The sequence below is a fragment of the Oryctolagus cuniculus genome, chromosome 2, assembly GCF_051225735.1.
Source record: "Oryctolagus cuniculus isolate XC-2025 breed Fujian yellow rabbit chromosome 2, ASM5122573v1, whole genome shotgun sequence".
Lineage (NCBI taxonomy): Eukaryota > Metazoa > Chordata > Mammalia > Lagomorpha > Leporidae > Oryctolagus > Oryctolagus cuniculus.
This window is the reverse complement of record NC_142868.1, coordinates 178,812,229-178,827,554: the sequence shown is the minus strand read 5'-3', so window position 1 is coordinate 178,827,554 and position 15,326 is coordinate 178,812,229. Positions and strand designations below refer to the sequence as shown.

General features: G+C 46.3%; 1 protein-coding gene across 16 annotated transcripts in view; it reads left to right on the top strand.

The window, feature by feature from the left end:
- The window catches only part of CLIP4 (CAP-Gly domain containing linker protein family member 4), a 94,424-nt gene that overhangs the window by 23,465 nt on the left and 55,633 nt on the right, over positions 1–15,326 (top strand). For all 16 annotated transcript variants that reach the window (XR_016229511.1, XR_007918301.3, XR_011386722.2 and 13 more), the window contains exons 6-9: positions 2,811–2,929; positions 3,950–4,186; positions 9,408–9,543; positions 13,247–13,387. Coding sequence is in view for 11 of the 16 variants with exons in the window: in XM_089326611.1 (XP_089182737.1) it covers positions 2,811–2,929; positions 3,950–4,186; positions 9,408–9,543; positions 13,247–13,387 (633 nt within the window). In the remaining 5 variants the exon portion in view is untranslated. The remainder of the gene's footprint in view (positions 1–2,810; positions 2,930–3,949; positions 4,187–9,407; positions 9,544–13,246; positions 13,388–15,326) is intronic.

The window sequence follows — 15,326 nt, the reverse complement described above, 5'->3', positions numbered from 1 at the left end:
TTTCCCAAAAGGCTTAGTACAAAGATAACAAAAAGACGAAAGGGTTCTCGGAGTTCGCAGGTCTCTGCAGTCCTCCGGCATTCACACGGCTCTTACGTGTCCCTGATTGTGGGAGCGTCGTAGTTCTCTGGGCTTGCTGGGTAGCCAGGAGCAGGGCGGTGCAGCCTCGAGAGCTGGGCGGGGAAGCGCCGCAGAGGACTTTGTTTCTGGAATTCCGCGGTTCCACTTGCAGGATGAGCTGGCAGGTGGAGGTGGGGTGGTTTTCCCCCATCTCAACGGGGGCAGCCTAAAGGTGAAGCTCAAAACGTCGGAAGCGCCAGCCTGGTGTTTGGACTTTCTCTGTAGTTCCTTTCTTGAGGGTCGGTTTTCTTTTGAGAAAAATGTGAGAACAAGGGAGTAGTACTGCTTTCAGTTAAGATGGTGTGGTGTTTCCTCCACTGTGGGAGACACGTTGTAGAGTCAGTGGATAATTTCCCAGAGTGCTCACTCCTAACCTCTGATTTTCTTGTTTGTCCACTTGCTCCTTTAAATCCCACCTTTTCCCTTTCTGAGTGATGTTGGGAAGGAAGCTTCTGTTGATGGTACCAGGTTTTTAATAATTCAAGACAGTTTGCTCTGAGTGTGTCTGGGTTGTTTCCAGTTCTCGGTATGGTGTGTGTGTGTGGTGTGTAGGTGTGAGTAGGGTGTGTGTGTGTGAATGTGTATGAGTGTGGTGTGTGTGTGTGAATGTGTGTGTGAGTGTGGTGTGTGTGTGTGAATGTGTGTGTGTGAGTGTGGTGTGTGTGTGTGAATGTGGTGTGTGAGTGTGTGTGAGTGTGGTGTGTGAGTGTGGTATGTGTGTGTATGAATGTGTGTATGAGTATGGTGTGTGTGTGGTGTGTGTGAGTGTGGTATATGTGTGTGAATGTGGGGTGTGTGAGTGTGGTATGTGTGTGTGTGAGTGTGGTGTGTGTGATGGTATGTGTGTGAATGTGGTGTGTATGTGAGTGTGGTATGTGTGTGTGTGAATGTGGTGTAAGTGTGGTGTGTGTGTGTGTGTATGATTGTGGTGTATATGTGTGTATGTGGTGTGTGTGTGAGTGTGGTATGTATATGAATGTGTGTGTGAGTGTGGTATGTGTGTGTGAATGTGGTGTGTGAGTGTGGTGTGTGTGTGAGTGTGGTGTGTGTGTGGTGTGTATGTGTGGTAGGTGAGAACGGTGTGTGTGAATGTGTGTGTGTGGTATGTGTGTGAATGTGTGAGTGTGGTATATGTATGTGAATGTGGGGTGTGTGAGTGTGGTATGTGTGTGTGAATGTTTGTGGTGTGTGTGAGTGTGGTGTGTGTGTGTGAATGTGGTGTAAGTGTGTGTGTGAGTGTGTATGTGTATGGTGTGTGTGAGTGTGGTATGTGTATGAATGTGTGTGAGTGTGGTATGTGTGTGAGTGTGGTGTGTGTGAGTGTGGTGTGTGTGTGAGATGGTATGCGTGTGTGAACGTGTGTGTGGTGTGTGTGAGTGTGGTATGTGTGTGTGTGAGTGTGGTATGTGTGTGAATGTGGGGTATGTGTGAGTGTGTGTGTGGTGTGTGTAAATGTGTGTTAGTGTGGTGTATGTGTGGTGTAGTGTGTGTGTGTGGTGTAGTGTGTGAGTGTGGTGTGTGTGTGAGTGTTGTATGTGTGAATGGTGTGTGTGTGAGTGGTGTGTGTGGGGGAGTGTGGTGTGTGTGAATGTGTGTGAGTGTGGTATGTGTGTGTGAATGTGGTGTGTGTGCGTGAATGTGTGTGTGTGGTATGTGTATGAATGTGTGTGTGAATGTGGTGTGTGTGCGTGAATGTGTGTGTGTGGTATGTGTATGAATGTGTGTGTGAATGTGGTGTGTGTGTGGGTATGAGTGTGGTGTGTGTGGGTGTGAGTGTGGTATGTGTGTGTGGTGTATGTATGTGTGTATGGTGTCCTTTAGGGAAAAGTCAGGTTTGTGAAATCAGAGGAATAGTAAACACTTGTTACAGAAAACATTCAAAATGGGATTTCCAGATCTGGGGGATTTCCTGTGTTTAAGTATGACATGATAATGACTTATTGAAAGTTATTAAAGTATCCTTAGAAAATTGCAAAAGATCCCTTTTCTCACCGTGGAGTCCAGATTCGTTGAGTAGAATCTCTTTATCTGTCTGTTGATAGATAGTGTTTATATGTCTAATTAATCTTCATCTGGTTTGGATGTTCTGATTTACCAACCAGAGACTGTCAGCCTTTCTCTGCACAAGACCAGATAGTAGATATTTAGAGGTTTTGACTATTGATCAATTTTGTAACTTCTCAGTCCCCTCAAGGTAGCATTAACTAGCCATAGAGGGTGTCAGTGAATGGCTGTGCCTGTGTCCTGAGAACACTTTCCAGAAACAGACTGGGTCACAGTGTGCTGATCTCTGGCCTCAACCCCACTGCTCACCATAGATGGCATGGCAAGTGTGTCACATATGCAAGAGATTCAACGAGGTTCTGGTGAGCCGGTTATTGCAAATATAAATTATTGCCATCACTTGCATTTCGTGTGGCTTTGTTTGTGATAGTGGAAAAGCCATGGTATCACTCCATTTTACAAAGAATTTTGTTGTATTATGAATATAGATTGATTCTTTTTAACAGGGTTAAAAATCTAAGGATTTTGTCTTACTGTGAAATAGTGCTGCTGGTGGGTTGATTTATGTCTTACCCATGGCTAAAAATAAATCCCTTCTCTCCCTCCCAAAAAACCCCTTGTCTCCTTTTAAATTATAAGGGTTAAATTTAAACTTTTAGTTGACATTCTTGTGATGTTTATTGCAGATGTGGATGCCACTTGCAGTGACTTTGATTTTGGAACGGCTCTGCATATTGCCGCATATAATTTGTGTGCAGGTGCTGTAAGATGCTTATTGGAGCACGGAGCAAATCCCGCATTTAGGGTAAGAGGTTTCATTAAGACTGCAAAATATTGAAAAGTCTTTCTCCTGGTAGAGAGCTGGCCTTGGATATTGTTGCCACGTCGGGTCAGCAGCGGTAGCCGTTGGACCACGCTTTGATAGCCCCTACTTCAAAAGAAAATGGAATGCCACAGCTAATCACGAAAAGCCTGCTTATGTTTTCATCGTTGTTGTTGTTTTTATTATGATTACTCTTTTTTAGGTTCCTTAATAGAAGTTTTGGTTTCTGAATTTTAGGAGATTAACAGAAACTGGCTCTAAAACCTGAGGACATAACACGAGCCTGAAGTCAAATACCATTTGCAGATACAGCTTGCAGCTTATCCGAGCAGGTTTAAAAGAATTTTTTAAGAAAATGTTTCCCTTATCTCTATTCTCTAGAGAATATGCATTAGTGCTGTATGTTTGTTTATTATATTTTGCATTTTTTCTTTGAAATATGGAATTAAAATAGTCCACCATCACTCCCGAAACCTGATTACTTGTCTTCCTACCATGTTGCCTTGTCACGGGATGAGTTGCAGCAGGCTCTGTCTCCATCACGGTGACGCAGGGCTGACTTCCTAACCGCAGCCCCAGAGGCGGACGTAGTGGAATTCGAGTTTGTGTTTCAGAAATCGGAGCCACTCCCGGAGTGGCCAGAGGGGCCGAGGCCCCGGCAACCGAGGCGGCAGCTGTGGGGTGCTTGGGTCTGGGGTGGGGAAGCGAGTCGGCCCCTCGTCTTCTGTTTCTGCTCTGCACCGGTGTAGCCAGGTGGCTCCCAGCCAGTGCCCGGCCCGGCCCTTCCTGCCTCAAGGCTGCCCTCCTGTCAGTGCGTGAGCCGTGTTGTCAGGAGCCCTCCCTGTGCCCGGGCTTTCCGCTTTCTTCCTGTGAAAGCTTCGGCACGCAGCACGCGTCTGGCGTGGAGGACGCGTCGAGTAACTGTTTTCAAGTGGCTGGATGCTGGGTGACTTTCACCAGTGATTTTTGTGTCCCTGCCCCATGTTTCCTCTTCATTCGCAGAATGACAAAGGACAGATGGCCGCCGATGTTGTCCCGGACCCAGTGGACATGCCCCTGGAGATGGCCGATGCGGCGGCCACTGCCAAGGAGATCCGGCAGATGCTCTTGGCGGCGGCGCCGCTGTCCTGTAGCGTCCCCAAGGCCCTGCTTCCCAATGGTGCCGCCGCCCCTGGCAAGGCGATGCTCACGTCACTCGGCCTGAAGTTGGGGGATCGTGTGGTCATCGCAGGACAGAAGGTACTGGAGTAGCCACGGCCTATGTCCGAGGGGTACTGGAAGCACGGTCAGAGTCTTGAGTGCTTTTTTCTTTCTTTATCTTAAAAGCTTAACAAGCAGGTGGAAAGTTGCTCAACAGGAAACGTGACGTTTTGACGTGAGTTTATTATAAAGTACAGTTTGAGAGTATAAACTCTGAACGTGGAGGAGAGGAGCAGGTGGCGCGAGTTCCTGGCATGGGGCTGAGAACGTGGCCAGGCTGGGGGGTTCCCCCAGGGCAGGGCCCCCACATGGCCAGGGCTGGACACGGTCGTGGGGTCGTGGCTTCGAGAGCCTCGGGTAGTGTAGAGACCGGGTGTTGGAGATGTGGGTGGAGGAGGGGGCTCCTGGCACGCCCCCTGTGTCCCACCCTGCCACACACACCTCGTGCAAGGCTTCAGTTTCCACGTGCGGTTCCCTTGCAGCCACTTTGCTCCTCTTAACGCCTCATGTGGGCTTTTGTCTCTGTTCTTACTGCCGAGGGTAACAGGCGGCCCGGAGCAGAGCAGGGGGCTCTTGCTTGGATGTTGAATTTCCCTGTGTGGTTGTGTCTCGATAGTTGGGTGAGTTTGTGGGGAAGTTGATGAGATTTGTCAGGAAACACTGAGATCTAGAGCAGCGATTGACTGAGAAAATGGCTTCCTAAAGGAAACAGAGCTAAAAGCAAGCGTGCTCACAATGCATTCCTAGGACGTTTGTGAGTTCTCCATTCTCTGTCTGTGGAGTTAAAATACCAAGAAATTATAAATGTTCCCCCCAACCCTTTTCTTTAAATTTAGGATTAGCAGTTGACTTCTGTAGTTTTCCTGTACTGTGTCTAAGATAGGACTTTTAAGAGTTATTTTGTTGTTTTTATTTTATTTTGTATTTTGAGTAATTTTAGCTAAATACAAGTAGTAGAAACATATATAATGAATATGCATAAACGAATCAACTAGGTTTAACTTTATCAATTTACAACCAATCTTGTTTCCTTTGTATTTGCTCTCAGTCTGTTGCTTGTCTTTTAATTCTCTCTCTCTCTCTCTCTCTTTTTTTTTTTGGACGGGCAGAGAGAGAGAGGGAGACAAAGAGAAAGGTCTTCCTTCCATTGGTGCACCCCTCAAATGGCTGCTAGGGCCGGCGCGCTGTGCCGATCCAAAGCCAGGAGCCAGGTGCTTCCTCCTGGTCTCCCATGCAGGTACAGGGCCCAAGCACTTGGGCCATCCTCCACTGCCTTCCCGGGCCACAGCGGAGAGCTGGACTGGAAGAGGAGCAACCGGGACAGAATCTGGCGCCCCAACTGGGACTAGAACCCGGGGTGTCAGCGCCGTAGGCAGAGGGTTAGCCTAGTGAGCCGCAGCGCCGGCCATAATTCTCTTAAAAGTATTTTTTTAAAGTGTATAAATTTTAAATTTTGGTGAAGTCCAATTTATCAACATTTTTCTTCTATGGATTATGTATTTAGTTCATATCTAAGAAATATCCTTGTTTAATGTTTAGATTTACATTTAATTCCCACTTACTTTTGAGTAGTTTATGCATAGAGTATTAGATGGAGATTGAGGGTTTTTATTTTGCATGTGGTCCTCTATTTTTCAACACCATTCTTTGAAAAGACTATTTGTTTTCCATTGAATGGCCCTTGTACCTTTTTCAAAATTCAGTAAGCCAGGTGTGTGTCAGTCTATTTCTGTATTCTGTCTTGCTCCATTGATTTTATGACTATCATTTCTTCAGCACTGCCATAATTTCTGTTGCTTTGTAGTTAAGTCTTAAAGAGCGTTAGGCCTGTAGTTTTCTTTTTCAAAAATTGTTTTGACTATTCTAGTTCCTTTGCCTTTCCTTGCGTGTTTAAAAATCAGTCTGTATATTTTCATACAAAACCCTACTGGGATTCTGACTTGTGCTGGGTTGAATCTGTGGACAGGTTGGGGAGAATTGCTGTCCTAAAAGTACCAGGTGTTTTGAATCACAAACATAGTATGTCTCTACACTTCTTCGGCTTATTTCACCAGGATCTTGTGGTTTTACACATACAGATATTGCACATGCTATGTTAGATTTACACCTACAATTCTCACGACTTTTGGGGGTCCGAGTAAATGGTGATGTTGATATGTCAATTTCCAGTTGTTCATTGCTAGTATATAGAAATATGGCTGATCTTTTTATATTGATCATGTGCCCTGAAACCTTGATAGATTTATTAGTCTGTTGGCTTTTTTCTTTTGTGCACTCACTGGGGTATCCTGTGTAAACTCTCATGGTCTGTGAAGTGAGGCAGTTTTAAATCTTTCTTTTCAATCTCTATGTGCTTTATGCATTTTTCTTGCCTTATTTCATTATCTTCAGCATGACACTGAATATGAGACCCAAGAGCTGAAGTGCTGGCCTGGTACCCATCCTCATGACTGATATTTGTGAGCTGTAGGTTTTGTACAGATGTCCTCGATCAAGTCGAGGACGTCCCCAACTAGTTCTTCTTATTTTTTAAAGATTTATTTATTTATTCGAAAGTCAGAGTTACACAGAGAGAGGAGAGGCAGAGAGAGAGAGAGAGAGAGAGAGAGAAAGAGAGAGAGAAAGAGAGAAAGAAAGAGAGAAAGGTCTTCTATCCGCTGGTTCACTCCTCAATTGGCCACAATGGACAGAGCTGTGCCAATCTGAAGCCAGGGGCCAGGAGCTTCCTCCTGGTCTCCCATGCGGGTGCTGGGGCCCAAGGACCAGGACCATCTTCTACTGCTTCCCCAGGCCATAGCAGAGAGCTGGATGGGATGTAGGGCAGCCGGGACTCAAACTGGTGCCCATATGGGATGCCGGTGCTTCAGACCAGAGGTTTAACCCACTGCGCCACAGTGCCGGCCCCCCAACTAGTTCTGGTTTGCTGAGAGTAATTTAAAAAATTATCGTGGGATCCATCACTGCAGCTCTGTGTCTCCCTCTCTCTCTGTAACTCTGCCTTTCAGATGAAATAAATACAAGATGTATTTATGCAAAAAAAGAAAGAATGTTAGAATTGCTAGAGACTTTAGTGAGTCCTTCCCCCCTTCAGTCTGTTGATAGGGCAAATCGCATCTAGCCTCGCAGTCCCATTTTAAACCTCACTTGGACGTGTTGTGTTATCCTTTCTATGTGTTGCTGGCTTTGACTTGCTGTGTTTTGTGAAGACTTGTGTCTGTATTCGTGAGTGATAACTGGTCTTTAGCTTTCTTTTTTTTTATAATGTCTTTGGTGTTGGTATCAAGGTGATACTGATTTCATAAAATAAGTTGGGAATCAGTCTCTCCGCTTTTATGTTCTAGAGGAGTTTGTATAGAATTGATACAATTTTTCCCTTAAATTCCTTGATAGACTTCACTGGTGAAGGCATCTGGGCCTGGAGTTTTAGTTTTTGAGATTTTTTAATATTCAATTCAGCTGTGAGCTTTGACAGTTTGATCTTTGAAGGAATTGGAATACTTCATCCCATTTGTCAAATTTATGCAGAGAATTTTTCATAGTATTTTATTTTAAAAATATTTGAGAGGGAGCGAGGGTGAGGGTGAGGGTGAGAGGGGGAGAGAGAGAGAGAGAGAAGAGGGAAGCACGTGAGTGTTCCTGTCTACTGGATCACTTCCCAAATGCCTGCAACAGTTGGTGCTGGGATGGGGCTGAAGCCGGCAGCTGGGAGCACAGTCCAGGTCTCCTTTGTGGGTGGCAGGAGCCCAGTGACTTGAGCCATCACTGATACCTCCCAGAATCTGCCTTGGCAGGAAGCTGGAGTGAAGAGTCAGAGCTGGGAATTGAACCCAGGCATTCTGATGTTGGAGATGGATGTTTTAGCCCCTAGGCTAAATGCCCACTCCCATTCATAGTGTTTTCTTACTGACTTTTGAAATGACTGAAGTCTACAGTAATGGCCCCCTTTCATTCATGGACGTTAGATTTGTGTCTTCCTTCCTTTAATTTCCTCTGTGGTCTCCAGCTGCAAGTGTATGTATCTTTATTCTGGCGAAAGAATCTCTTTTTGGTTTCATTGCTTTTTCTCCACTCTTCCTGTTTTTCTGTTACAACTTCTTTATTATTTATCTCCTTTTGCTTCACTTTCTAGTTTCTATTCCTTTTTTTTTTTTAAAAGATTTATTTACTTATTTAAAAGGCAGAGTTACAGAGAGGCAGAGAGAGAGAGAGAGAGAGACAGACAGACAGACAGTCTTCCATCCACTGGTTCACTCTTCAGATGGTTGCAATGGCAGGAGCTGGGCCGATCCAAAGCCAGGAGCCAGGAGCTTCTTCTTGGTCTCCCACAAGGGCGCAGAGGCCCAAGGACTTGGGCCATCTTCCACTGCTTTCTCGGGCCATAGCAGAGAGCTGGATCAGAAGTGGAGCAGCCGGGACTTGAACTGGCACACACGTGAGATGCTGGCACTGCAGGCAACAGCTTTACCCACTGTTCCATAGGTCCGGCCCAACTTTCTAGTTTCTTAAGGTAGACATTTAGGTCATTGATTTGAGATCTTTTCTAATACAAACATATAATGCTATAAATTTGTCTCTAAACATTTCTTTTTCTGCATCCCACAGATTTTGACACGTTACCATTCTCACTCAGTTGAAAATATTTTCTAATTTCCCTTATGATTTTTTTTCTCTTTCACCCATGGGTTATTTAGAATTGTATTGTTTAATTTCCAATATTTGGGAGCTTTCCATATATTTCTGTTAATAACTTCTAGTTTAATTTTAGTATGATTTTAGTTTAGTATGATTTTTATTGTTTGACGCTTTTATTCTGTGTTGGGTGGAGTGTCACCAGTTGTAGAATGGCTAACACTCTATTAATGGCAGGTCAAGTGGGTTTCTGATGGTTTCAGTTTTTCTATATCCTCACTGATTTTCTGTCTCCTTGGTCTGTCAGTTACTGAGAGAAGCTGTATTTAAATCTCCACTGTAATCTATGGATTTGTTTATTCTCCTTTCACTTCTATGGGTTTTCCTCCATGTGTTTTGAGGCTCACTTGTTGAGTGCATACACATTTAGGATCCTTTTGTCTTCTTGATGAATTGTTCCTTTATCATTATCTAACGTCCCTTTTTATTCTTGCTAATGTTCCTCCTTCTGATGTCTACTTTGGGAGAATAGTTTTTTTTTTTTTTTTTAAACTTCTATGGTAAAGTTGTAAGAATAGGACACTTGGAATTACTAATAATCTAAAAAGCTATTCTGATATGTTTTCTTTAGGTTGGGACATTAAGATTTTGTGGAAAAACTGAGTTTGCAAGTGGGCAGTGGGCAGGCATTGAATTGGATGAACCAGAAGGAAAAAACAATGGAAGTGTTGGAAAAGTCCAGTACTTTAAATGTGCCCCCAAATATGGTAAGGCGGCTACTTTTTGACTTAACAAGAATTCATTGAAAATAACCACATTGTACTCTGTTTATGGTTCTTAAAATAAAACTTTTCTCCTGGTTGCTTATGTGATCAATGAGGGTATATGGATTTAGGGAGGGCGTTTTACAGACAGGAAGTGTTATGGCGTGTTTCTCTGTGCTGCTGAGAGTGATGAGAGAGGGAGAGAGGAGAGGGAGAGAGAGGGAGAGAGAGAGGGAGGGAGAGAGGGAGTGAGGGCGGGCGGGCATGGAACTCTGCGTCCAGGCTAGCCTTGGTTAGGGCTCACCCCACCATAAGGAGAGACTTGATGGGGAGGTGTGCAATTTCCTTTTGATGGTTTGTATTTTCTCAGCAGCTAAAAGTGAGGTCCTGAGGATGCCAGCCGACATTAGGGGAGGGAAGGGTGGTTGGGGGTTTGGGGAGAAAGCAGGTGTGAGGTGCTCTGTGAGGGCAGTGTGAACAGAACATGGCCAGCTCAGAAGGCGGTGGGAGAGGGGCCAGTGATGACGACAGCGGGGACGGATGTCTGGTCAGTGAAGCCCTCCCTCGCTGTGGGCTGCCCGAGGTCCTTGCCGTGAGCAGGATGGTGACTGGGAGAAGGTGTCTGTCCGCCGCCCTCAGCCACGGTAGCTCCAGAGGCAGAGACTTTGCCTCCACAGAAACGCTGAGCTCTGGACGTTGCACAGAAGTTGACAAATCCTGAGTGAGGCCACCTTCGTGACTGGGGCAATGCTTTCACTTTCTCGCAGACGCCTGTCTAGTGGAACTCATTCTCACACGTGCGTGCGCGTGCTGCACGCAGCACACCCTGATATATGCATCCAGGCTGCCTTTGTCCCTTACTCTGCTGTGTTCCCGGGGGATGAAAAGTCTCCTGGAGCCATCCTTTCCCTGGTTGCACATCTTCCAGCCTGGAGGGCAGCAGTGAGGGGAAGGGTGTGAGCCTTGCTCTGACTGCTCGGGCAGAAGCACCTTGCCAACCCCCAGCTATGGGACCCACACTTTTAAAAAGCTGGGGGCCAGGAACCCCATCCAGGATTCCCGCATGGGTGGCAGGGACCCAGCCACGCGAGCCATCAGCTGCTGCCTCCCAGGGTGCGTGTTAGGAAGAAGCTGGCATTGGGAATGGAGCTGGGACTCGAACCCAGGCACTTGGATGTGGGATGCAGGTGCCCCAAACTGTGCCCACCCCTCGCCCAGTGCTCTGAAGGTGACAGGCTGACAGGCTGTTGCCTGCCCCAGAGTTTGGCGAAGCTGCCCTGGGAAGGGCCTGAGAGGGACCGTGTTAGGCTTGGGGAGCTCTGAGTCTGTGCGGTGCCCACCCCACTGGGCGCAGTGGTGCTGAGCAGCCACAGGGCGTGTGCGTGCGAGCGGTGGGAAGCGTCTCTCGGCACTGCCACCTTGTTGGTCTTCCCAGCGTTGCTAACTCAGAGCTTCCGTCTTTTCCCCTCCTTGAAAGCTTTTAGCATTTTTCTTCTTTTTTATTACTGTTTTTTTTTTTCTTTAGAGCATATACCATTTTTATTGCTTCTTTCAGTGACATTCTGGGGAGAATTGGAGTGGAACCCGTATGTTAAAATGGGCCCTGTTTATCTGGAAAGTCATTGCTCTCTTAAAAGTAATTCATCTTTGTGTATTTATTTTTAGTTAAGGCATACAGGTGTTTGTTAGGATCTGAGAAAAGTGCTGTCAGCTCTTGGATTAGCACAAATAATGGAGCAGCCAGGTGCCCTGCGCACCACCCAGTCTTAAACAGATACAGCCGATACATTGGGTCACGGGGGAATTTTCTGGATAGATCTTGCAATAAATACCACCCTCCCCCTCAGATTAGGAAAAAAATATATTGTTGAACATCATTGTTCATTAATGACCAAAGTCAAGCAAAATCATAGTCTGGCCATCCTCAGAAAATGTGGTTTTCAGTTTTTGAGCATGTCTCCATATGTCACACGTACCATTTTCCACAGATGTAACAATGCCCTCCCATGTCTAACTGAAGTTTTATTTTCTAGATTGACTTTCCACGCCTTTCTATATTGCTCTGTAACCTTTATTGCTTTGCTCATCAATAGTGGTACAGTAGTTCATAGATGCCGATAACTCACCCATCCGCTGCTGCGCTCTGATGTTTTCTTCACACGTAGGAGCAGGGTGGCACTGGTGCCACGTTCAGGTGTGCCACCTTCTCCTTCCGCTTGGATCGTTTTCTGATCATTTGTTTCCAGAAGTATGACAGTGGCATAGTAGTGAGATAGAAATGGGGACATTCTGATAAATCAGAAATTGCTTTGGCTCTTGAAATCTATCTTAAAATCAATTGGAAACTTACAAGCTTTGTGTGTACCTCTCGGCATAATTCTTTCCTTATAATTAATTGATTGCATAAAGGGGATTGGGTGAGGAGTTCCGTGTTGCAGAAAGGCTATGCAAATTTATGTTCCCAGAATATAAAATAATCTCTCTCTTCAAACCTGCAATAGCAGGCATCATCGCTGTCACCTCACCAGCACTGCCATCACGCTGGAGAGAGAGAGAGAGAGAGACAGAGACAGACAGAGACAGACAGAGACTGAGAATGTCCAAAGAATTTAGGGAAAACAATAGAAAGTCAAGGAGAGCCTCCTAGGGAGGAGCCAGGAGAGAAAAGAACATTGCAAATAAGTCAGATAGCAGAGGGAGGAGAATGGGGCCAAAGTCGGGAGGGAAGCACCCCTGGATGAGCAGGAAGATGCTGTAGCCAGTATGTTTCAGCTTTAACGAAGCGCTCCCTTTTGATGGAGCCTGCTCTGAAGCAAGCTGTTTTTAACATGTTAAGCTTTGGCCGTGACGTGTGCGTGCTGTTTGTATACACTCAGTGCAGGAGTGTGGTAGCAGGGCACTTCAAGACATCCGTGGAAAAATGGAATGAACAGAGAGTGTACATTTTCCATCAGTTTTTGGGAGACTCCTTGTTTGCTTATTAGCGCTTCATTTTCTGTTTTTAGATGTCTTAGCCAGACAGACTTGGTGTTTACAGTGCACACTTACTCTCTGTAATGTCTGTCTGTCCTAATGGATATTGCATGTTCTGCCGCCTGGATAAGTTCTTTTTCTGTGGAACCGTGTCCTCCCAGCTGCCGTGGGCGACCACCTCCCTCTGTCCCAGCCTCTCCTCCCAGCATGCACTGTGTTGCTTCTAATCCTCGGGCACTGAGGGTGAGGCCCTTTGGAAGTGTTAGATTTTGTGGTCACAGAGCTTGCTGTGTCTCTGTGTCGTATAAGGTGCTGTGTTAGAGTGGCAGAGGACAGTGATGGTGGTGCTTGCATTCTGCCTCTGAAAGGCATGCGGTCTGGAAGGGAGAGAGAAGACACGATATAGAAAGCTATAGCATGGGGGAAAATCCAAGTCCTGAAGGAGACATAAAGTGATGCAGAAGACTGGGCTTTTAACTGTGTGGGACATTGCTGTTTGCCAGTAGCTTGGAAAGAATAGAGAACTGTTACCTTGTATCTTTCCTGTGGTTCTTGGACTATTACCTGTGTTGTTACATTGACAGCTAGATTGTAAGCTCTGTGAAGGCAAGCACAGGAGACACTAGAACAAAAGAACTTGAAGATTTATATATCACAAAGCGACTGTACTTGCCCTTTTATTTGAAATGCTTTCGTTGTCCAGCACTAACTTAAATTCTGTGTTCCCCCTTAGGTATCTTTGCACCTCTTTCAAAGATAAGTAAAGCGAAAGATCGAAGGAAGAATGTAGTACATGGTCCTTCCACCAAAGCCATCCCTCTCATCCGGTCCCAGAAGATTGAAGTCGCTCACATCACGTCCAAAGTGAATACTGGTGGGTCACCCCCCAGGGTTCCCCGTCTTCTTTGGGGTCTCTGCTTGCTTTGGTGGCATTTCCAACACAGGGATTGCCTTATTCTTCCTTCCCCTGACCTGTGTGAGACCTGAGTGTACGCAGGCGCTTGCGTCTCGTGTTCTAAACTTCTGTGTTGGTGACCGGCCTGTCTGTGACAAGGGTCGTTTCAGGGAACTTGTCCCTTCCCGTTCTCCCCTCCTGTCTCTGCGTCTTTATCGCCCCACAGTCCGACCTTACAGCTGGTTCTGTGTCTCCAGTAAATCTTGTGAAGTGCAGCCAGCTTCCTTCATTCGAGGACGTTTGGTGACTTTTCCTTTTCTAATCAGACGAAGTCCTGCCTGCCATCACCGGCAGTCACAGGCCTTCCTTTGATGCAGTCACCTCCTGCCTCCACCACTAAACTGTGGGTCTGAGTGTGGCGCCCCGTGTTTGCCTCCGCTGTTCTCTCTCCTCCCTCCACACTTTGTCTCGTGGCCTTTCTCTGGGCGCAGAATTCGACTTGTGCCTCTGGTGGCGCTGCCACTCTGTGCTGGGATCCTGTCTCTTCCCGAACGCGCCCCTGATTATCCCGGCTCATTTTAATTTCTTCACTCTCTAACTCTCTGTACATTTTTTTAAAAAAAAATCCATGCCACTCAGTTGTTATCTTGGGCTTTGTCCTCGGCTTTACTTGTGCAAATCTTTCATTCTCTCAGCAAACTTTTAAACTTTACATGGGCCGTGAGAATGTTTTCTGCTTTGGAACTCTAGCACATAGCACAAAACAGATTCTCAACAAATACTCATTAACTCATCAATAATTGAAGCAGACAGGCCTCTGGCACAATGAAAGGATCATGTCCAAAAGTTGGTTGGCGTTTCTCTTCTGTTCCTGTGGGCTGCTTGAATATCCATGTATCAACTTTGCAGTCCATAATTTCTACAGATTAAAAAAAAATAAATCTTGCTATCAAGGAAAACTTCCTGCCTCATTCATGAAAATTGTCTTGCCTGCTCCTCAGCCTGGATAAATCACACTCCCATATAAATTTTAGAATAAGCTGTTAAGTGTCTTTCTAAAAACTTTGTCGAGGTTTTAATTGGCACTGCGTTTAAACCTTAAATCATTCTGGAAAGAACTGACATCTTTATCATAGTCAGTCTTTTAATTATGAACTTTACATAGCTTTCGTTTAATTCGATCCTTCAAAAATGTCTCAAGACAGCGTGATTTTTTCTAGAGGTATTTACAGCAGTGCCTGTGTGGTTAGGTCTCTCTCCAGGTGCAGTGTTGCTTTGATCCTTTTAACCTGGAGCCTGGGTGTGCACAGTGGGTTTGGACAGAAAGCTCCCCCAAGAAGCTCTCTGTTTCTGGTCTGAGGAGTGGGAGAAGGGCCTCTCATGAGAGACCACCAGGAGGGAACCATGGTTTCTGTCTTGCCTGCCCCCTCCCCACCCCCAGCTGCTAGGCAGTCCTGTTGCTGCAACAGCAGCAGAGGGGGGCAGGCACCTCAAACCCTGAGTTTGGGGAACTCTTGTCCCTGGGCAGAGAGTATGGGCACATGGGTGGAGTCCCTGGTAGATTTCCTTCTGTGTTCTCACTGCGCGGCCCCCGGGGGTTGAGTGCCAGAGCAGGGAAGCTAAAGCCCCCAGGTTCTACTTGGAACTCCGAGAAGGGGCGTCTTCTCCCTGATGAATGTCTCAGCAGATCACCAAGCAGGGAGGGGGCTCAAGAAAGGGACCCCCTGGCCATGTACTTCCAGACCATGCTGTCGCAGGAGTGTGCTGAACCGGAACTGTCGGTCCCACTCCGCCCCCTCAGCACAGCAGAGGGCTCTAATCTGGCTCTGTGGCCCTGTGGTGTCACCATCACCTGTGTGTCATTTGACACCCCCCCCCCCCCATTCCCAGGGACCCTGTTCCAGGGAAGCCACTCCTC